We start from the raw sequence: 22,390 nt of genomic DNA on the forward strand, positions 1-22,390 counted from the left end.
GCTTCCTTCAGCACCTCAAGCCTTTTTCCTTGCAGGATGTTGCCCTAATGTTTGTTTATTTATAATAGTTCCTTTCTGCCACAGAGAGAAAATGCATGAGTAGGGAGGAGTGACCATACTTTTTAAGACCTTTTGTAGAGTAAGATATGAAATGTGGAAATAACTATCATCTGGGATGGTGTTAGGGAAGTCTGACATACTGCTTTGTTTTAAATTCCCTGTGATAGAAAGGGATATTTGTGTGCCGTGCTTTTGTATACACAATGCATTTCCCATAGTTGTCAGGTTATCATGAAAGATTAATTTCCTGGCTCCCTTAGAGGTAAACACCAATATTTCACACTGGGTCAGTAATTTTTGCTAGTGATGGATTAATGCCTGAAACTCCTTTTGACATGTTCCCATCTGTTGGTGATGCCGTAGTCTCTTACGGATGTGAAGCATAGTGAGGGGAAAAAATTGTTGAGGTTATTTCTCTGGAGATGCTGTTTCTGTGATCCCTGCTGCTCTTTTCCTGACTTCTTGTAGTGTGGCTCTTTCTCTTTGGTATCCTAGTAAATGTTTTTCTGGCAAAACTTCAAATTAAATTCATGGTAGATATACTTTAGCAGCAGAGACCTGATGCACCAGTGGTGTAATTGGAATGATAAGAATGCTGTGAGTGTTTCATGCCCCATCTTCTGTCCCAGGTAGAGGGTGTTGGAAGAGCCACTACTGATTAGTGATAGCCTGAGAAAGGCAAGCCTTAGGCAGTCCCTTGGAAAGACTCTTAAGTCCCATGAATTGAAACAACTGGAGGCACAGTAAACCTAGTTTCAGAGCTTTCTCTTGTTTGATTATAACTTCAAAAAGCTGCCTGGGAGAAATTTCAAAGGCAAGTTCCTGTAGGTGCAGGAATAGCTGTTCAAAGCTGGGAGATGAAACTTTTGTGCAGCTGTTTTTATAAGTGAGGAGATAATAGTGGAGAAGTGGGCAGTGGAGAAGTGGGCTGCTGTCTGGCTGTATTGCAGTGAGAGTATATTCAACTACTGTTTACTCCTCAGTGTTGCTGGAAGGTCGCCTTAGGGGAAGACAACAAAGTCACCCCTGTAGTATCTGCATGAGAGAAGTGCTAGGAAGAAACTGTTACTCTCTACTTTGCTCCATGGTTCACCTTGCAGAAATAGTCTCTCTAAAAGGCAAAGTGCAGCAACTCTGAAAGACCTTGTGCCTTACACCAAAGTGCTCTTTGCTAGTCAGGTTGACTTTGTTGCTTCTGTGCAGTTTGTCAGAATTGAACTGGTTGCTCTTTTGAGTGATGCTCTTGAACGTGGTAATGGAAGTGAAGTTGTCACTGTGACTATGCTGACTTTTCAGCATGCAGGATACTCTGGTGCCAAAGGCTGTTGTTACCTGGATGGGTTGTGGGAATATGTGTGTCTGTTTGTACACATTTTATGTAATACATAATGATGCTTCAGTAAATCACTTTACTTCAGGTACCTGAACATTGCTACCCCTCTGAGCTCTGTGTAAATTACTCAGCTTTTAGAGCATCTTTTCTCTGTTCAGAATAACAGCTGTTATCTAACAAGTTGATGTAAAAATCCTGAACACCTTCCTCTTTCTCTTACTCCCAGATGGAGCAACCTGGAGTGTGGATTTTAGGCAGCATCTGAAAATTCTGACAGAGGAGTAAAATCAAATCAAAGAAAGGAATGTATGATAAAAATGTAAAGGAATATATGGATGTATAAGGGAAGAAGCCGTTGCTGTGATACTATTGTTGCAATTAAATCCTAGTATTGAGGATTTATTTACCTAATTCTTTAATGTGTCTTTGTCAACATATTGCTGGGTTTCACTCTGTTTATTGCCTTGTGTTTGTCTTAAAAATAAACAAGAGCAGTTATCCTCATTCTGTGCACTGCCACTGCTTACTGTCAAAGCTTCAAAGGGACACAAAACTAGAGAAAAAGGGATAGCATTGAAAAAGCCTTGTTTTCTCCCTTGTGGAGAGCGAGTTCTGTCCCTGGGTTCTTTTCATCCAGAAACAGCCAAGCCCTGTGCAGGTCATCCAGGTGAGCCCATACACCTTCACAGGTGCACTGCAGAGGCCAGGACTTGAATTAAATAACTAGTAAGTGATTTCTGTAGCTGTAAATGACGTTAGAGTGCATTTGTAATATAATTACTGCCTTTTTCTTTTTCATGTTGGTGGTGTTTTTTCCTCTAGCAAGGAAGTATATTTCCTCAGTGCGTCTGCTGTGTATATGTGTAGATGAATCCAAGGGGAGGATGTAAGTAAACTCCACTTTAGTAAGTTGTGCTTTTGCTAAGTGGATGTTTAGGCTCTTTTCTGGGATAAATTTAGCTAAAAGCAGTGTCCACTGGAGTCATTTGAGCATCCTCCTGTGGCACTGTGAGAATTCTTTTCAGAGAGCAACAGCTTCAATTCTAATTTGTTTTCTGTACCTTTGGTTATTACTGGGGAAAGGGGCTAGTATAGTGTCAAGACACTATACCCATAGTTGTTGATAATGGATCTCCTTGGAAAATACTACCACTTCTGAATAGTTGTTTTTATTAAAAGAAAACACATGGCAGTTCTAGATTGTATCGTGCTGTGCATGAAAGTAGCATTGCAAGCTACAGTAGTAAGCACTGGGGGAAAAAAAAACCCCACAACAACAAAAGCCCCTCAACAACCCCCCAAAAAGCAGAAAAGTTAAGAAAAATCCACATTGTATCCGATACAGATTCTAGTAAGGCGTGTCTCTTGTATTTATTTTTTCCCATAAAAATTAGTTCTATTGTAACAGAAATTGAAACATATTTACTTTTCTATGAGATAAGTAAAGCAGGAAAATGTCATCTTACAAATTCATTTGTCAGCTGTGATACATCACTCTCATCTGCAGTGACTGTGTTGCAGACCAGATGTCTCTCTACTCGAGTATACTGTTTTTTCATCTTGATCTGCTGCTTGTGTGATTTTTGGTTTATTCTTTGTAAAGCAGCTGTGTCAGTTACTGTGGCCTGGGCAGGAGGAGGGATCCCTTCCCTTCATCCGCTGGGAGGGACCAGCTGCTCCTTCCCTGACAATCACACCCGCCCGGGCACTGGTACAGTTGGCGCTGGGGGATGTCGGTGCAAAGCTCGGGAGGTCCAGCTGACTGCCAGAAGGATGTTTACCAACGAAGGGCTGGCAGTGGCTTGTAGGCAGAGGAACGTGCTCTCTCCTATTAGTGGTATCTTGCAAGGAGAGGATTTGAAAGCTAAGATGCTTGCACTGAACTTCAAGAATTCAAGGTAGGATGAGACCTAAATGAATCCAGCTACTCTTATTTCTTTGTATGATGCTTTTTCTCCCCCTTAGATTAGCATTTAGTTACGTGACTAGCTTGTGTGAAGTTGTACTTCTTGTCAGACTCTTCTGGAGTTGTACTTGCTGTTACAGGAGAAGCAGAACCAAATGACAAACTGAGATTTAGTCATTCCACCTAAGGATGAAAATAATTGATTTTAGTTTGACACATGCATAGTTTTCGAAATACAGCTAATATGAGCCTTTTCTCAAGTGCAGTAGTTCTGCTGTGAAGCAAGCGTGTTATCCACTTATGTTAGACAGTATTCATAGGAATTTAACAAAATTGGAGAAGCACTGATCATATTAAAATAGTGTTTTCCCCATCTCTGAGTGCTAGAGGCTACAGTTTTTCTCTTTGAATAAGAGAAACACACTTTTTCAGGGATTTCTAGTTGTCCTATTTAATTTTGTAGTATATTGAAAACTTCAGTTGAGGAGGAACATATTCACTGTGAAATATAACTTTTATTTTAGCATTATTGCCAAGCAGGAATAGAACATGGCTAATGAAGAGAAGAAGAAAAACAGTTTTGAAAGTAGTTATGGTAAAGAATAAATACACCAACACCTCTGCTAGCAATAAAAAGTAAGGTAAATAACTATGGATTTTTTAAAATGTTGCAGTTTTGTCCCTATATGAGAGACACCAACTTTAATGTCCAATATCTACACCCACTCATTTAATAAGTATGCCAGTGAACATCAGAAAAAAATTTTGACTGGATAACTAGAGGGAACTGGAAGAATGCATTCACTGAAGCAGTTAATATTGCTTTAAAAGTCTTCAGTTTTAGTTTGCTTTGTATTTGTGGTGTTTGGTTTTTTGTTTGTTTGTTTCTTCAGCGTGACCATGACCTCCCTGGGCAGCCAGTTCCAGTGCTCTGCCACCTTAGTATAAATTTCTTTCTCATGCTGAGATGGAACTTCATGTGCTTTACTTTATGGCCATTGCTACTTGTCCTGTCACTGGACACCACTGAAAACGGTCTGGCACCATCCTCTTGGCACCCACCTTTGAGATATTTAGATGTATTAATGAGATCCCCTCTCAGTCTTCTCTTCTCCAGACTAAACAGGCCCAGCTGCCTCAGTCTCTCCTCAAAAGAGATGCTCTAGACCCCTTATCACCTCTGTGGCCTCCGCTGGACCCTCTCCAGTAGCTCCTCATCTTTCTTGTACTGAGGAGCCCAGAATCAGACACAGCACTCCACATGTGGCCTCGCTAGGGCAGAGAAGAGCAGCAGGATCACCTTTCTCAACGTGCTGGCTGCACTCTGTCCCTCCATGGCTGCATGGCCACACTGCCAGTTCATGATCAGATTGTCATCCAAGAAACCTCCAGGTCCTTCTCTGCAGAGCCGCTCTCTAGTAGGTCAGCCCCCAGCCTGTGCAGGTACTTGGGGTTATTCCTCCCCAGGTGCAGGATCCTACACTTGCCCTTGTTGAACCTCATTAGGTTTCTCTCCACCCAACTCTGCAGCCTACCAGGATCCCACTTAATGGCAGCACAGCCTTCAGGGGTATCAGCCACTCCCCCCAGCTCGTAGCATCAGCCATCAAATGGCCTCAGGTTGTGCCGGGGGAGGTTTAGATTGCCTATTAGGAAACATTTTGTCATGGAGAAGGTTGTCAGGGATTGGAAGAGGCAGCCAGGAGAAGTGGCCAGTCACCAGATGGTGACCCTCAGTCACCATCCCTGAAGGTACTTGAAAGAAGTGTAGATGTGGTGCTTGGGGACATGGTTTAGGGCTTGGCGGTGCTGGGTTAAGGGTTGGACTTAAGAGTCTTTTTCAGACTAAATAGTTCTGTGATTCTGTGCCGTATGGTTTGCTGCAGTTGATTCCAGTGGAGCCCAGTGGATGTCTCTGGACTATTCTAGTTTCAGTGCAGAGGAACCCCATCTAGGAAATGTCATCTCAAGAAGAGTCCATTAAATGCTGTGTTTGTGGTGCCCAGCTTCTTCATGATGTTTATAGAGGGACCTTTGCCTAGGGATGCGTAGGGAATGGTCAAGTTCTGCAGCTTCCTGTTAGGTGCACACAGACGATGGAATAATGTAGTATTTGGAAGAGATCGGTTACTGTCTAAAATACAGTAGAGTTGTGTGTGCAAGTACTTCTGCTGCTTTTCCATTCATCTCTGGCCTGAACTGCTAATTATAAGGTCTTGGGCTGTTTTGTTTTGTTTTGCACTTAGGAATACTATGAACGTGCAGCTTAAGACATTAAATTACTTCCTATTGCTTTAGAAATAAACAAGCATTTGTGCCCAGGGTTTAATGCTGATTTAAATACTGATATGCTGCTGGTTTTGTTGCAGTCTTTCTGACTAGATGGTAGCAGAGAGAGGAATTTTATTACATCAGCCAAACATGTGCTGGTAGGATCACTTTGTTGTTTTTCTTATCCATGTTGTTAGAAACAAGGGCAGCTCTATGGAGACAAATTTTACAGGTAATGGGCTTCTGCTTGCTGCTCTTTCATATGCAAATTTCCTAAAGGCAGAAGAAATGTTCTGCTTTTGGGTATATAAATGGCTGTTTTACATGGCTGGAGGAACTTCATGCTTTTAGATTGCTGTTGGGAAGAAAAATCACTGCAACCACCACCAGAGATGGGGACCTGCTTTGTGTAATACCATGGTCCTTTTTAAAAAGTCTGATGGCTTTTTTAGCTAAATATCAAAACTGAGCTTAGACTTGCTATTGTCATTACTGAACTTGCTGTGTGGGGCTACAGTGCTTTGTGCATGGCCTTGCTGCTGGGATGTACAGACTCTCTCCTGTTCCAAGTTTGCTTCCTCATTTTCATGACCACACACCCCCACCCCCACTACTTGGAAAGGCAAACCGACCAAAGCACTCTTCCCCATTCCTAATAACAACTCATTGTTTCATTATTGATTCTAATGCAGTAACTTTTCTAGGAAGGCTTTTTTTTACTTTACTTGTTTACTGCGAATGCATGAGCTGCCCTCTGGAACACTGCTTTTTTCCTGCACATTTATTAGTGTCTGCATGCCAGCCAAGCACACATGCTTGTCTCTTCAGATCCCAGACGTTTTTTTTACTTTTTTGTTTGTTTCTCTGTGTGTGTGTCCACTCTACTCCTACCCCCTCACCCCTTTTTTTTAATTTATCAGGAGTTTCTTAACAGTGTTTCCTCTCCTGAATTGCATGGTTTAGTCATTGCCATGCAGGTCAGGTTGGCACACTAAAATTTCAGTTCTGCTCTATCCCCAACGGGCTGTAGTACTCTGTTTGTCCTATTAATGCAAATCAGTTTATATAGGCCTTCTGAAACCAAACCAAAATGAGAAAACCAGCATTCAGAGATACTCAAGATATTTTGCCATGGAACATATCAAGAATTCAATTAGAATTTGCTCACCAAGAATACTGGGGAAGCAAATAGCCTGTTCTGTTTTGGTTTGGGTTTTTGAACCAGTTGTTCCCCATTTTTATTTTATTCTGCATATTTTTCCTGACACTGCATAGGTTAGTTGATTTATAAGCTTCTGGTGTAATGCTCGGATTGATTTCTCCATTTTGGATGATTTTGCTGAGCTGCAAATGTTTCTGAGATGTTTCAGTTCCTCCAGCGTGTGTTCAAAACCAGAACAATATTTCAGTTCCTGCTTTTCTTCATTTTATTTTTCAGCTGTAGGGGCTTATAGCAGTATTGAGGTTTGCGGGATAATAGAAGTTTGCTTATCTGCTGTGTTGCCAGTTTAGCAATTGTGATTAACACTAATCTGGTAAATCTTAATTTTCAAAAGTGATCTGCTGTGTTTACAGTATATGCATACGGTAACACTGAAAACCAAAATTTTTATTTCCTAAGTCCAAAACCTGTTAACTTACTAGGCATAATTTTCCTGTAAATGAGTGTTCCAAAAATACATGTTGGTGGAGACATTTCTCTTATTTTTGTCATCTTTTGTGTCTGTTCCAGCCAAGTGGGACTTCGCTTCTGCCTACGAGGATTTTTCTGTTACATGTATTTTTGTCTCCTCAGTTCCCACATTTCTCTGGCAAACAGCGTCCTTTGCACTCCTTGAAGGAGAGGAAGAATTGTATGTCCAAAGCTAGTTCAGGCTTCGTGGTGGTCAGAGCTGGATTGTCAGCTTTGAGACCACATTGGAACAAGTCAGGGGAATGGAAAAAATGCTGCAGTGGTGTGATTGCACAAGCACAAGCAAATAGTTTCTTGGAGCCTGAATGTCTATGAATGAACCACCTGAACGTGCTATTGCAGGTGTCTCCTTTCCAACACAATACCTGTGTAGAGCCAGTACTTTAATCTTTACTGTAACCTGTGATTAGGCTTAATGAAACATGGCAAGATATATTTATTTTCTGGAGTGACCATTCCTCATCTTGTAAAGCAGAAGGGCTTCTTTTACGCGTGAAGAGTTTTCTTTGGTGCTCTGCCCTACAATGGCAATATATTTTGCCTTGCACAAATTATTTAAAACCTCTTCCTGGTACAAATATTATCTTTTTTTTCTCCAACACGAGGAGGTACTGTGTAGTGAGAACAGTTTGAGGTATGGAGTTTCAGACTTCCTTGATGGCTAGCAAACCCAAACTGGTTTTTGGAGATTTGATCTGTGTTTATATGCAGATGAGGTGGTTTAAGACTTTGCATTGAAATTCAGAGATGAAGCTGTGTAGAACCCAGCAGTTAAAAGTAGACTTTGGGTAGCCTTAGGGTTGGACTGTATTTCTTGGTGTTATTTTGTGAAGAGATAAAGGACTGTCTGTGCTGTTATAGGTACCTCAAAGATGAGGTTTTCTGTACAACCGAGTTTAATGTTGGTGCAATATTTATTGCATGCTATTTGGCTTCTGAAAAGGGGAAATTACTCATTCAATTTCCCTGACCTTTTTCGAAAGCTGCTTTTAAACAAGTGGTGGGTGTACCTATTCAAATGCTTACAATGCAGATTTACCTTTTGGTTCTCACGCTTGTGTGTGGTACATCAAGACAAAATAAGAATTCATCTTTCACTTTAGTTGAAGAAAATGTGGAGTAAAATACACAAAGGCAGAAACCTTAAATGAATATGTGTGGTCCGTCTAAAGAGCCTGTATTTGAGCTTTCTGGCAGTTTGCTTTGTGGTCATTTGCAATTCTACAGCTTGATTATCAGTTTATTACTGATGAAAGTGGATGTCCTCAAGTCTCGTTAAAGTCTTCCTTAAAGAAAAGCAATACTGAGAATTGGGTTGGTGATAGTGGCAGATCGTAATGTGTGCTAAATGAAGATGTAGAAAGCAAATTTATCATCATCCAGCCAAAAATCCCATTCTAGAGGCAGTGTGGACAGATTTGTTCTTCGTAGGAAAAAGCGATCCTCATGTTTGCTTCCTTGTGTGCTGTCTCCTCTTTGCTCTCTCTAAAACAAACTTGTTATTCCTTTCTGTTTCATCAAGTTAGGAGTTTTGAACACTGTCCCCAGATATCTGTGAACAATGATTATAATCACATCCTTGGGCTCCACATGTGCATCAGGAGTCCTTCATGCTGGGTAGCTGTGGTTCTGTGCTACTGCACTAAAAAATAATGTTGAAGTAGGCTCTTCAGTTGCAAGGGCACACTGGATGGTGGGCCTCCATTTGAGATATTGAAGTTGTCTGTGCTTTTTGTGTATGGAAATAGAAAAGAAGAAAATTGATGAAACTTGAACTGTGGTTTGGAGAAGTACTACATAGTATTTTCAGCTGTGGTGGGATTCAGTACTTTGGTTTACACGCTTTATTTTTCTGAGGTGGCGGAAGAAATGTTTGTAGCATGGAAATATTTTGTTATAGCACTGCAAGGAATGTTTGGAATTTTTGTGGTTATTAATTAAGGCATTTGAAAATACAATGAAAGGGTTATCTTCTGGATGTAAGCTCCTACACTGGTAATTTAAGAAAAGAATAGGCTATTTACAGAAATCAAAAGCAGTACTTTATTTCCTTATTGGAACAAAATGAAGTTCAAAAAGTTGATAGAACTAAAGGTCATTAAGTTAATACTAAATAAGAAATATGTGCATTATTAGTCTTTAGCAGACATCTTTCCTCCATCCCTGCAGCATAGGTCAAAAGTATCAGTGTTATTTAATTGTTGTCCTTTTACACTGAATATAAAACATTAACCTTCAGGAGGGTACAAACCACAGGAAATCTATTCTATCAGCACTTGCTATTATGTGTCATTATCATGAATAATTTGTGGGAAATAGACCTGCAAAGAAGACTGATAGTCCATGTTTTATATCTTTATCTTTCTGCCTGACCAGTTACTAAAGTTCTTCATATTTGTTGAAGCATAAAGAATTTTTGTTTGCAGGGATTTCGAGACATTAAGGTCAGATTGAGCATAAAATAGCATTTCTAATGTTGCAAAATAACAAAGGAATTGTATCTGTAACTGTCATCTGATTTGAGTTCAGAGAACAGGAAAAACATGTCCTGAATTAGGATAGCAAGCCTTTTTTTTTCTTTTCTTTTTTTTCCTTTCTTTTTCTTTCCTTTTTTTTTTTAATTATTATTATTAGTAGTAGTATTTTTTATTCCTAGAGGTGTTAAAGCAAAAAATAAGTTCATTGAATTCTCAGGTTTGGACAGTACCTGTGAACTGAGACACCTCTGTAAGCATCTCTTCAACCTGTAGAAACAAACCAGTGTTTCATTAGTTTGGTTGGCGTCTGCACTCTTGTATTCATCTAAGAATGGGAAGTTTAAACTTTTAGGTGATAACATAAGGTTCCTTGAGGTAAGTTTTAAATTATTTCAGTGCAAAAGAAAAGAAAAACACACACCATAAGTCATCACCCTGAAATAACAGTGCAACCTTGCAGATTTTGGCCTGAAATAATTCCTGTTTTAACCAGATGACCAGCTGTTTGACAAGAGGGAAACACAGTATGGGAATAGGCACTTTTATTACTAGGGCAACACACGGGATTTGTTTCAAGCTCTTGTCTTACAGGGACCAGACGATATTCCCCAAACGAGGGTGTGCTAGTTCAGTCTGTCAGGGAGAGTTCATGGCATCCTTTTCAGCAGCACAGCTTCCCTGTGCATGATTTTCTTTGTGTGTACATAGCTGTTTTGTTTTGGTGGTGGTGAAATGGCAGGAAGCAGTTGTGTTCTTCGCCTCCCCTCCCGCTGATGTTTTTGTCTACAAAGAGAATTTTTTATTCCTGCTCAGTTCTAAGCACAAATGGATGTGTATCTAGCCAGGAACAGCTCTTTATTGTTTCCTTTGAAGGCCAGACAATGTCCTTTTGAATAGTGCATATTGATGATCATCTTCAGAATGTTAGTATTAAGTACATGGCTAGGGAATCTGAAATTAAGAAGTAACAGACCTAGTGTGGAGGGAAATAGCAGGTGTGGAATTTACTGATAGTAATGGACTTCTGTGATTCATTATAACAAGAAGACTTTAATTTCATTTTTCTAAGATAGTTGGGGTGGAGATGTGTGCTGGTGTCCCATTATAATCTGCAAAGAAAGAAGTTGATTCCTGTTTCACGGCTAAGCTGCTGATGTAATACCAGTACAGTGCCTGGAGAGACACTTGTGACTGTAATTACGAAGCAGATAATTATCTAGCTGCTTATTTAAATAACACCCTTTTGGAACTAGATGCACAGCTTGGACCTGTAATAGTTACTGTGAAAATGAGTGTGTCTCATGCAGCTTCTGCCTGTCTGTACTTTTTTTTCTTCACAAATGTTTTGATAGCTCTGGTGATACTACCCATACATTATCATACCCTAACCTGTGTTAACGATTAGTGTGAGTGTTGTGTTTTTCTGGAAGTGTCTGTTTTTGAGCTTTGTAAGTTGTTGGTATTTTCTGTAGCGTAATTTATGAGCACTTCTCCCAACAGCTTCCACTAACAGTAGGAAAACTTTAAATTAATTCGAAGCATAGAAGTTACCTCTTGGACTCCTGTGAAGCTTCTTCAGAATCTCTTGCATTCATCTTGTGGGATTCTCATATAAATTTAACAGAAAAGTGAAGAACTTGGTGAATGGCTTTATATCACAGATGCTGAAATAGGTCAGCCTCACTTACACTCATGGGGAAATGTGCAACCATCTGACAGCCAGCAGAAGAAAACAAAGGGCTTTTAAAGTAAGGATGCTTGTGCTTTGCCTTCACTGCTTGCTCCATTGGTCTTCCCATGGAGACATTTCTGCTTCTGCCACTAAGAGAAAACAATAATGTTTGTTACAAGAGCAGTATTTTGATTGTCACTGTCTTTGTGCACGTCTGAAATCTGTTCGTTGAGTGTCTTACTTTAGTTTTTGTCCATACAGAGCACAGCTGCCATTAATTCACATTTGTATCTCCAGAAGATGGGTGCAGTAGATTGAACTGCTTCAACCCTCCTGATAAACCATGTGCCTGTCCAAGTGAGGCTGTGTTATAGAGCTTCCACTTGCTTAGTCCGCTCTTTCAAAATAACTTCTAACTTCTTCCTCAGCTCAAAAAAGCCAAAGACTCAACAGCTGGAATGTCCAGCTCTCAAGTTTGCTATGAAGTTTGCTTGGACCTGCTGGGGGAAGTAACTCATCAGGATGATGCTGTAAAGAACATGGGGCTGCAGTGGGCTGAACATGCTGGAAGAGGGAACATGAGGCAGGGAAGAGCCTCCTGTCCTGAGGACTGGTTTCTGTCCTTGCCTCCTCCACAAAACTCCTCTTGAGGTTTTTGGGATTGCCCTCTAATTGCATCCGTTGTGTACTGGGCATTTAGCTTTGAGATCACAAGCTGAGAGGAAGGGGACATCAGCTGGTCTCTAAGGGACACAAGGCAAGCAAGCAGAAAGATCGAAGCATTGGAAGACACCATGCAGGATCAGTTGCTCCCCAAAGTATCCTAAGCTAGATATCCAACTTATTAGACATCACTGGTTTTAGCATGGCAGGGGTGGGTTCACTGTGTGTATACTGAGGCTGTTTACATGCCTGTGCTGTGGGGCAGGTTTGTGAAAATAAGTTGGTTTATTAGTTGTGAGTCATTCTGATCTGGCAGCGATGAGTGGGACAGAAGAATCCATGAGGAAATTCATTGCTGGGTGTGCAGAGCAGCCTTTCAGTCTATGTTGCAGTAACTGAGGTGTATCGGAGGGATGAAGTAACAAAATACTGAACAGCTGCTTATGAAGCATCTGCTGAGAGAGGCAGGAGGCTCTTTGGGGACTGTAGGAAGTGAGTGTGCAATTTAAGACTGTACTGTAATGCATGTGCAGAGCCAGGCCAAATTCAAGCCCTACAAGCAATTACAAGACAGGCGTTCCTTAACTTGCGAGTTTGCTTCTCTTAATTGCTGTGCAGGGTGCTTGATTGTCATGTGCTGTAAACAAACAGTGGTGAACAGGTGACTTGACTGTTACTGAAAATAATGGAATGCTTTCATTTTTGACATTAAGGAGAATGCAGGTCTTAATGCTGAATTCAAGTCGTGCAGTGGTTGCAACTGACCATGAAGACTGTGCACATGCTTTCACTTAGTAGAGTAAGAGAACCCTTTCTTCTGCATCTTTTTGGTTTGTAGGAAAAGGTTTAGGTGTACTTCCTTCTCCTTTGCAGGCCTAAGGCTAAGCTAAGAAAACCTAAGTCAAAATATTTATACAGGAAAAAGTAGCAACATACTGCTGTTCTTTCACTGTTCACTTTCGCATATCTGAGACTTGGGCCTGATGCTGGAGCTCCCAGAGCCCACAGCTCTCTTCCTTGTATTTCCATGGATAATCTGTGCTATGATAATGAGAGAGAATATCATGGTATTTGGACTGCCAAAAATAAATCACAGAAATTCTTTCAGTGTTCAGGTACAATATATTTCAGATGATGATGCATGGAGCCCACACTTGGCTTTTTTCTAATAGGACAGAAACATAGTAGGGTTCAACTCTGGAATAATTCCACAAGTACTATCTACTCCAAAATTTATGTATTGTGTACATTCAAGTTTGATGCACAGGGTAGATCAGTTGAGGGTAAACTTTCCATGATTCTGAAGACCGAGCAGAAACTACTGCCAGATAAAGCAGGTCCAGAGGGCAGGTAACATTGCTAAAGAAAAGCATCCTATATCGTCAAGATCTTCGTGTGTAAATATCAGTGCTACTACCCTGTCTTCCCTTCGTGCAGTGCAACATGGACTCTGTATCTGTGAAAAACATCAAAGAAGTGAATATTTTATTGTAAAGAGTGTTCCCAAAGCAGTATCTTCTAGGAAGATTTTCTTGAGCATTGCAGGTGTGACTTTGGGACAGAAATCTGACATTCCTTGGCATTGTGGTGCTTTGGTGTGGTGTTTGGTTTCTGGGTTGGCTTTTTTTGGGAGGTGGAGTTCCAACTGAATTAAGTACACATAGGGAATATATTGATTTTTGTAGTGTTTTTGGTTACTTCTAGAAAAAAAAATTAAATCAATGTGGATATTATTTATACTGTATTATGTCCATTCTCCACATCTCTGCCCCATCTTTTACACTGAGGTTTAGTACTTGATCAGACTAGGGAAACAGACAGGAAGGGACCATGACTGTATTAAGAAAGTGAGAGTACTTTAATTGTTCTCTGCGTTTGTCATCCCTCTGGGTTAAAACTGCCCCAGTGGAGCTAAAAAGATCTCATCTTGGAGATGCTGTCCCAGTAGGCTCCCGTTACATGAGGAAAATTATGTGTAACATTTACTTGGACTTCTCTGACTGTAAGATAATTGCCCCATCTACAACTACAACTGTGTGGCTGAACCACTGCAAATACCTGTTCTAGATGTGTGCTTATACTGAAGAAAGCAATAGGAATTAAAAGAGAAATTGTCCACACTAGCAAAAATCTACAGCAGTGGTAGATTCAATGATAATATCATTTTGGGTGTTAGATTTAGAGTTCTAGCACTTTGTGAATCATGTGTTAGTAAAATGATGTTTTATGAACATATTCCAGAAAGGTATCTCTTTCTTGGGTTAAAGAGAAAATATTTTTCTTTTATTAATGCTTCCTACTAGTAGTTGATTACCTTCACTTTGACAAGCATAACTCCAGTTTGTTATTGGTGTTATTTTCCTGGTTTTAGTACCCAACTGTCGTCTTTTATCACAACTTAATCTCTGCTTTTGAGTTCTTCTTCCCTCTGTTACTTTAATCACAGCACTTTTGGAATCATCACTTCTCTTTTAATAATTGACCCTTCATGGTAACATCTCTTTTGGATAATTGAAGTAATTAAGTTCTCTAACTTCCTTGCTGTGAGGCATTTTCTACTCTTTAATAATTCTCACAGCTGCTTCTGACCTTTGTTTTTTCGACTGCCTTTAAGCAAAGAGATGTAGACATTACAATTCTGTGGAGTATTCCGTTGATGGTGGTCTTAACTTTGGGTATGGAGCTGAAACAGTTTCCCTTGTTTTCCCTTACCCTTTGGCTTTCTTGAACCTCACTGTGGGAATATTCCCTTTTGCTGCAGTGTCCAGTTTGCTTCATCTGTTGAGGGATTTATCTGCCCTGACCCTCACAACTCTTGTGCAAGATCCTGCCTGATAGGCTTTAGTCTCACATTTGGAAGATTCGGTCTGTGTTGTTTGACGACTAATAAAGGACTAAATACAGATGCTGTGTTGTATCAGTGAGGTGCTTTAAAATGTGGGCACATGTGATGTGGTAAAGCTGAAGCTGGGCAAGATCAAGCAGGACTTCAGAGCCCTGGGATCATGAGTGAAGGGGACAAGGGCCCAAGTGATCCTCTACTTTATCTTTCCAGTCAGGGACTGTGGTACAGGCCTAGAGCTTTAACTTCTGTGATAACAGGACATTCTTCAAAGAATGCAGACTTCTGGGGAGAGATGGGATCCACATGCTTATAGAGAAAAGAAATCTGCTAGGGGACTTCAGCCACCCTGATGTCTGCTGAAAAAAATGACCTTTAAAGGTCTCTTGCAACCCAAACCATTCTATGATTATGAAATAAGTTTCTTGTGCTTCAGGAGAAGACTGAGGTGTTATTCTGCAGACCCGCAGTAGCTGAGGTGGGAGATGAACAATAGCTCCATTGGATAACTTTGTCTATTTGCTATAGGAAAAAGTTTAAGCATGCCTCTCTGTGATAAAGCCAGTGTCTGAGACAGTTTGAAGGTCTTGTGTGATTAGATTTTAAAGTACATAACTGGTACTGATTTTATTCTAGAATTAATTTGAGAATACTTTGCAATATGTAGATAACACTACTGTAAAAGATGTGGAATGTGCGCCTAAGAATTGTAAAAATGGTCTAATAAAAAGTACCAAGATGTTTTGCAGTGTTCAAAGCCTGGCCAGCCGTGCTTTCTGCTGAAGGGTATCGGATCTTTTCCAGAAGTTGTTGGCTTTAAATCCTGCAGGCATGTACTGATCAATGCCTAGCGTATAAAATTAGCTAACGCTCTTAACTGCAGCGTGGTACATACTGTGGGAGAGGATGCCATATATTTAAAGACCTTGATGGAACAATGCCTCAATCTCTTGTACTCAGTAAGTTCATTTTCCTTTCTGGACAGGATACAAGGGAGCTTCCCGAAGTCAGTCAAGATGAATATGGTGAAGAGGATCATGGCCCGGCCGCGGCAGGAGGAGTGTAGCCCCCAGGACAACGCGCTGGGCCTGATGCATCTGCGGCGGCTCTTCACAGAGCTCTGTCACCCTCCACGGCACATGACCCAGAAAGAGCAGGAAGAAAAACTTTACATGATGTTACCGGTGTTCAACAGGGTAAGCTGGAGAATCTGCAAGAGGTGTTTTCTTTGCTTGAATTAGACTACTCGTGTTTTGTATTCCCAAGACCTTTTCGGTTCTAGCACAACAGAAGGTTTGCAAAATTCCACTGGCATCTTTTCAGTTTTCCCCTTCTCATCACACTGTGGTGTTAGTGCATAAACTTAACTTTGGAGATTTTCTTCTGTTATCACTTTTTCTCAAGTGCAGTCCACAGATGTCCATAGACTGACACTGAGCTTTTCTGCAGAGCTCATTGGTATTACAGAGTCATCTGATTTCCAACCTGAACTTCAGTAGCAAGTTTATGCACATTTTTTTTTTGTGTGACAGTGCTGTCCTTGAGACTAAATAACTCTTCTCCCTTCTTTGCATTTATTGTACCAATGCATATTTTGAGATAACAATCACAATATCTTCTGTCAGCTTGCTTTTGCTAGGCTACATGAGCTGAACAGTTTTAATCTCCTCATGTGATATATTCTCTAAATTCTTATCATCTTTGTAGGCTTTCTCCTATGTATTGAATTTGAATCCCCTTTCCTGGAAAAGGGAGATTTTGAACATACAATCTGTAGGGAAAATATAATAGTCACTTGTACAGTGGCATTCATATTTCACTATTCCCTCGTGCTCAGGCACTGAGATTTTATTTGGAGACAGGACTGTGGCAGCTGTCACTGAATTTAATTAATAATCCTTGTGATGTCTTATATCAGTCAGTTATGCTGCCACTTTATTGTGAATAATAATTTTGATGATAGTTTTAGGGTCTTAAAAGAGCAGCAGGTACAGATCTAGCTTTCTTATTTTTTAACCTACTGTGACCTGAACCCTTACTCCTGAAGTTCTTCTTGGGTAATGGATTTGTGCTTGTATATGCTCCCATAAAGAACTGGAATAATCTAAAAACTAAATGCAAAAGCTTCATAGGAAAGTCAGTACAGCTTTCTGTCTTTTACACTGATGTTTTGCTGACAGTGTGGATTATGTTGGTATTAGACACTGCTTGTGTGCTTGCATGCTTGTGCTGGTTTTGGCTGGACTAGAGTTAATTTTCTTCACAGTAGCAAATATGGGCTGTGTTTTGGAAATAATGTTGATAATGCAGGAGTATTTTAGTCATTGCTGAGCAGGGCTTACAGAGAGTCAAGGTCTTTTTGCTCCTCACCCCATCCCAGCAGCAAAGAGCCTAGGGGTGCACATGTAATTGGGAGGGGACACATCCAGGACTGCTGACCCAACAGATATCCCATAAATACAGTGCCATGCTCAGCATATAAAATGGGGAAGGAGAAGGAGGCAAGGGGTTGTTCAAAGTGATTTGTCTTTCCAAGTCACACTGTTAGGTGGGATGGAGCTTTCATGGAGGTGGCTGAATATCTGCCTGCCTGTGGGAAGTAGTGAATGAATTCCTTGTTTTGCTTTGCTTGCATACACGGCTTTTTTGCTTTTCTTATTAAACTGTCTTTATGTCAACTCATAAGTTTTCTCACTTTTACCCTTCTGAGTCTCTCTCCCACTCTACCTGAGAGGCGTGAAGCAGGTGGCTTTGTGGTGCTTAGCTGCCAGCTGAGGTTGAACTATGACAGTGTTGTGTTGCAAAATTAATCCTAGTCAAGACATACGATTAATAGGATTTTTCAGTCTGATAGGGAGTATGCTTTAGTGGATAGATCACCTAAATGTCATTCTGTTGCCCTAGGTCTTATTTCTTTGGGTAACCTGTTGCGTGAGTTTGGGAGAAGTAAGCTCAGTTCATCTACTTCCTCTTTAATTTATCTGCTTGGATTATATGCCCTTTAGTTATGGACTTTCTTAATTTGTTTTTTACAAATTAGCACAGTGGAAACTTAATCTTGCCTTGAGCCCATGAAGGTTATTTTGATGCTGTTATGCTTAGAAATCTCCCTCTGGTGGTTACAGGTGGCTGATGCTTCTGGAAAAGGAGTTGCCTCAGCACTTATCTGTGATCTGCAGGTGGAGAACATTTTTTTTTCCTTGGCCTTTGTGGCAACTACTGGTCAATAACATTATACCTCTGAAAGTTGCAGTTGGTGATATAACTGGGTTTGAGTAAAACTAGCGTAGCAGTGTACATTCTATTTCTGTACAGCAGTTTAAGGAGAGATTTTGATTAGACTTCAGAGATGAAAAAGAACAGTTAGGTTTTAATTTCTCCATTGCTTCTACCTTTTTTCCTATTTTCTTTCTTACTACACTTCTCCCCCCCCTTTCACATCACTTGCTGACTGTGTCCTAATTCTCAGTCCCTCCGCTGGACTCGTTAAAACCTAGTTGTAGTTACCTCATGTCTTTGCACCATTTGTTCTCTCTCACTGTCCTTCATTCAGCTCACGTGCTGAAGCATTCTGAAAAACAAATCAGTAGCCCCAAGTTTTCTTCTTACTTTGTCAAAGTCAGCTCTTGCCTAAGTAGTCTCAGGTACCGTTTAGATTCCTGAGAAGATTAATGGTTTCTGTGATTTCTGAGTGAATACATCCTGGCTACTCTTCCCTCCTAGTTCCTAGTTTTTCCCTTGTTTGTAGTAGTTTTTTGTTCCCCAGATTCCCTATGTCTCTTTTCTATTCTATTATTACAGAATCCATCTAATTTTGTGGATGGGCTCTTTTCTCCAAGTCCTAGAGACTCTTTTGTACCCTTTTTTAATGAAGTGAACTTGATGCTGAAGACACACATTTTTTTGTGTTTGCCAGATGTTTTGCTTTTCAGTCCTACCTTGGTTGTTTTCTTCCTCTTTTCCCTTTTTTTCCCCTTTCAGTTTCGTTGTTTGGCTTTAACATCGCTATCTTCAGTCTCTAGAGATTTTGAACCTGTGACCTTCTTGGAGTTGTCCTTCATACCACAAATACAGGCTGTTGCCAGATGTTGTTACTTCAGTTTCAGTCTCTAAAATGTGGATCGTAGCCTGGCACGCTGTGGGAAACAGGCATCGCTTGTGCGCATTCACTTCCTTTCTCGCAGTCCTTGGTAACCATTATCATTCATCACACACTGTTAGTGTAGCCCAAACAAAACTGATTTTTCTTGGTCACTCAGGTCTCACCCTGTCGCTATTATAGGGATTTTTTTAGCTGGCATTTCATATAAATGCATTCTTGTCATCCTGTGTTCAAGAGGCTGAGCAGTTTTGATGTCATCTGTTTCTACTTTCACAGTTTACCTTTTAAGATTCCTGGTTAACGCCACCTTATTCTTTCGATGTTTACCTGTAGAGTCTGCTGTGGTTTCCTTGGCTTATCTGTTTTTTTTTCGTAAGGAGTGTCAACTGTTGATGGTACAGCTTGTTTTGGAAAAATCTTTCTAGCTTAGTAACTCTGCAAGTCATAACAAGACAAACTCTGAAATTGATTGGAATAAAAAATAGTACAGAAGAAATTTAATTTTCTGAAGTGTCTTGGAAGAGATTTTCTGTGGCAGATAGGGTAAATCTTGGTTCACTCTAAATTCTGAGACGACTTTCCTCTGAGAAAGAAAACTTTTGCTGACAGGGAAAACATTGGTATAAGTTCCTTTCTAAAAATTTCCTTAGCACTTAGCTGCAAATGTTTTAAGTGATCAGTTAATAACTTGATTCAAATTCAGATTCTGAATCCCTCAGTTACTTTGCATGGTTATTTTTATTCTGTTGAAGATTTTTAAGAGAGATTGAGTACTTTTGTGTTACTGCCTTAAGCAAAGACGAGGATGATCTACCATAAAAGCATTATCTGTTGCAAGACTGGGATGTCTGTGTTAGGAGAGGACTCCAAATAAATTGTGGAGCTCAGATCAAAACTTTGCCATACCTTGATGTATATTCCAGAATGTCTCTCACACCACAGTAGTGAGTTGTTGGAAGTGGGAGCTGCACATGTGTGGTTGGAAACAGGGGAGAGGGGTATGTGTGCATGAAACCCAGTAAACAGTTGTGGAAGAAGCATTATTTTTACTGAGTACCGAAATCTAGAGTGAGGAAGGTAAGTCTGCTTCCCATAGGCTGGCAGCAGGCAGCCAGTTAAATAATCAGTGTGTCCAGGAGCTCTTTTGAGGCTTTCATGCTTAACCATGGGGGTTGGGGTTTTTTCCTCTCTTCAGATATATCCAAAGTTTTTGTGTGAAATGCAGTTTCATTTTTTCCCTGATGTTTTGAGGATTATTAATCAGTAAATCCAGAGGAGCTATATCATTCTTAACTTTGGTTTATAGATAGAGAATGTCTCAAATATGCTGTAGGTAAAGCCATCTTGCTAGTTCTGGTAACGAATGGGTTTACAGACCTTTCCTGTTTCTTCATTGTTCAGAGAGGCTTATGAAATGATGAATCACATAGTAATGAAAAGATAAATTGGTGCATAATTAACAATTAAAGTTTGGCTCTGTGGAAGAGTACTCAAAAGGCTCCTTTCAGAGTTCCATGAGTTCGTGGAAGCATTGCTCCATCGACGTAGTAGTAACGCTTTTGCAGTCTATGAAAAAAGTGGATGGAACTATGAAGAGGCTGGTTTTGAATAAGTGGTGCATTGTTTACATTATCTTGAAAGAGCCTTGCTTTTGCTTGTTAAAAAGATGATTTACTGGAAAAATGTGTAATATCCTGTTCCTGGTTTTTACTACAATTTTTAGTCAAAACAGATGTAAATACCCAATGGAAATGCACATTCTACCTAGTGCAAACTTGGGGCAACTAATTAAAATTCAGTTGACCTCAGTTAACCTTTTACCGTAACTTTGAGCTCTGCATTTCCTGGGGTCTGCTGACAAATTTGAGCAAGCTCAGGCAGGTAACAAGGCTATTAGTTTTTCCTCTTCCCTTGGTCTGAGTGGAAGAGCTTTAAACAATTAGTGATGACAAGGTGTTCTGCCAGTGTGCATTCTGGTCTAGATAATCTTGCCTATGTTCTGTCAGTGAATATGCAAACCTCAAGGGTTCTCTTCCCTTCTTACAGCCTTGTGGAAGTTAGACATTCTTGGATGAATTGGGGGCTGATGCAGACAACTGCAGAAGGTGGTCTTGTGAAAGATTTAGGGAAGTTTGGGTTGTCTGTACTCTGTGATCCAAATGAGGGGCGTTTTTCTTGATCTGCTGAAAAGGGTTGGTCTCAGCTCCCATTTGCTTGCTTTTATTGACAGTGGTGATTGAAATGTCCAGTATGAGAAATGCTTATGCCTTTGATGAAAATCAATTTTGTTTTGAGGAAATGGAGTGTTCAATTTCAGTGTTGTATTTTTGGCTCCATTTCATCGTGACTTTGCAGTGCAAGTAGGCAGGAAAAATATTTTTGCCTGTTTTGTGATGTACCAGAGCAACTGATACTAAGGGGAGTAGGAAGTCAAATTTAGACAAAGGTCATTCTGTCTTCTGCCTTTAGAGTTTTCCTCAGTAACTTAGGGGTTCCAAGGTAAGTTACCACCACAATTGTCTCTCATCCCTGTTGGCTGTAATCACGAATTTCACTGGATGTCCCTGGATTTGAGAGTGACCTCAGCCAAGTATGTCAGCAGCTCAGCTGTAATAGTATAACTGGGTCACCCAGAGAAGGGAGATGAGGGTGAAATAACTGTGGAGTCCAAATCAGTTGCACTGTTGTAGATCACGTCCTCTTTCTGAGAGGCCAATATAACCTGCTGAACAAAAGTTTTACTAGAAAAATACTGTCATCTGGTGACACTCCTGAAGGTCACATAAATAGCTACAAGGGAGAAAAATGTAAATGAGCAGAGACTGTTCAGGTGTTGAGCAGTCTATTCTGTTTCTTCAGCACTGACACAAGAGATGATACCAGAATTTGGACTGCATGCTTTGTTTGATAATGAATTTTGTGGTTTTATAGTGACCATTTTAGTGCAAGTTTTACATGGGAAGTGTGGATGGAGACTGCTTTTTGTGTGCAGTCTTGAATGAAAAGTAAATTACTGCAGTAACTAGCTAACTCCATTTTGAGATAATGTTGTGTTCCATAGCCTAGTGCAATGCCACAGCGTTAACACATTTCTCCCTATAAAATGTGCTTTAATACATGATCTAATAACCAAATAAATGCTTAATCGTGAAGAATAAGTTACTAGAATTAAGTGACAATTCATGAAAAAACCCACTGCTGTTACATTCAAGAGGATCTCAAAAGAGGAGAGTAAGTCCTTGGGGTATCAGCAGCGTGGGAGGCTTCCTGGCATCATCAGTGTATTGAGCAAAGGCTTACTTAACAGGGCAATTCTAATTCCTAGTTCCTTTTAAAAGATTTTACATGTCATTCTGTACATGCAGTGCACC

General features: G+C 40.3%; 1 protein-coding gene across 10 annotated transcripts in view; it reads left to right on the forward strand.

Annotated features, from left to right (window-relative positions):
• WDFY3 (WD repeat and FYVE domain containing 3) overlaps nt 1-22,390 on the forward strand; it is a 167,039-nt gene that overhangs the window by 37,321 nt on the left and 107,328 nt on the right. For 6 of the 10 annotated variants that reach the window (XM_050327286.1, XM_050327289.1, XM_050327287.1 and 3 more), the window contains exons 1-2: nt 3,187-3,291; nt 15,903-16,113. In XM_050327286.1, the coding sequence (XP_050183243.1) occupies nt 3,263-3,291; nt 15,903-16,113 (240 nt within the window). In that variant the 5' untranslated portion in view covers nt 3,187-3,262. Of the gene's footprint in view, nt 1-3,186; nt 3,292-15,902; nt 16,114-22,390 lie in introns of those variants that run through there. The other 4 variants (XM_050327291.1, XM_050327290.1, XM_050327292.1 and 1 more) reach the window with 2 other exon arrangements.

This window comes from Myiozetetes cayanensis, unplaced genomic scaffold (assembly GCF_022539395.1).
Source record: "Myiozetetes cayanensis isolate MyiCay16 unplaced genomic scaffold, myiCay2020 scf33, whole genome shotgun sequence".
Classification (NCBI taxonomy): Eukaryota; Metazoa; Chordata; class Aves; order Passeriformes; family Tyrannidae; genus Myiozetetes; species Myiozetetes cayanensis.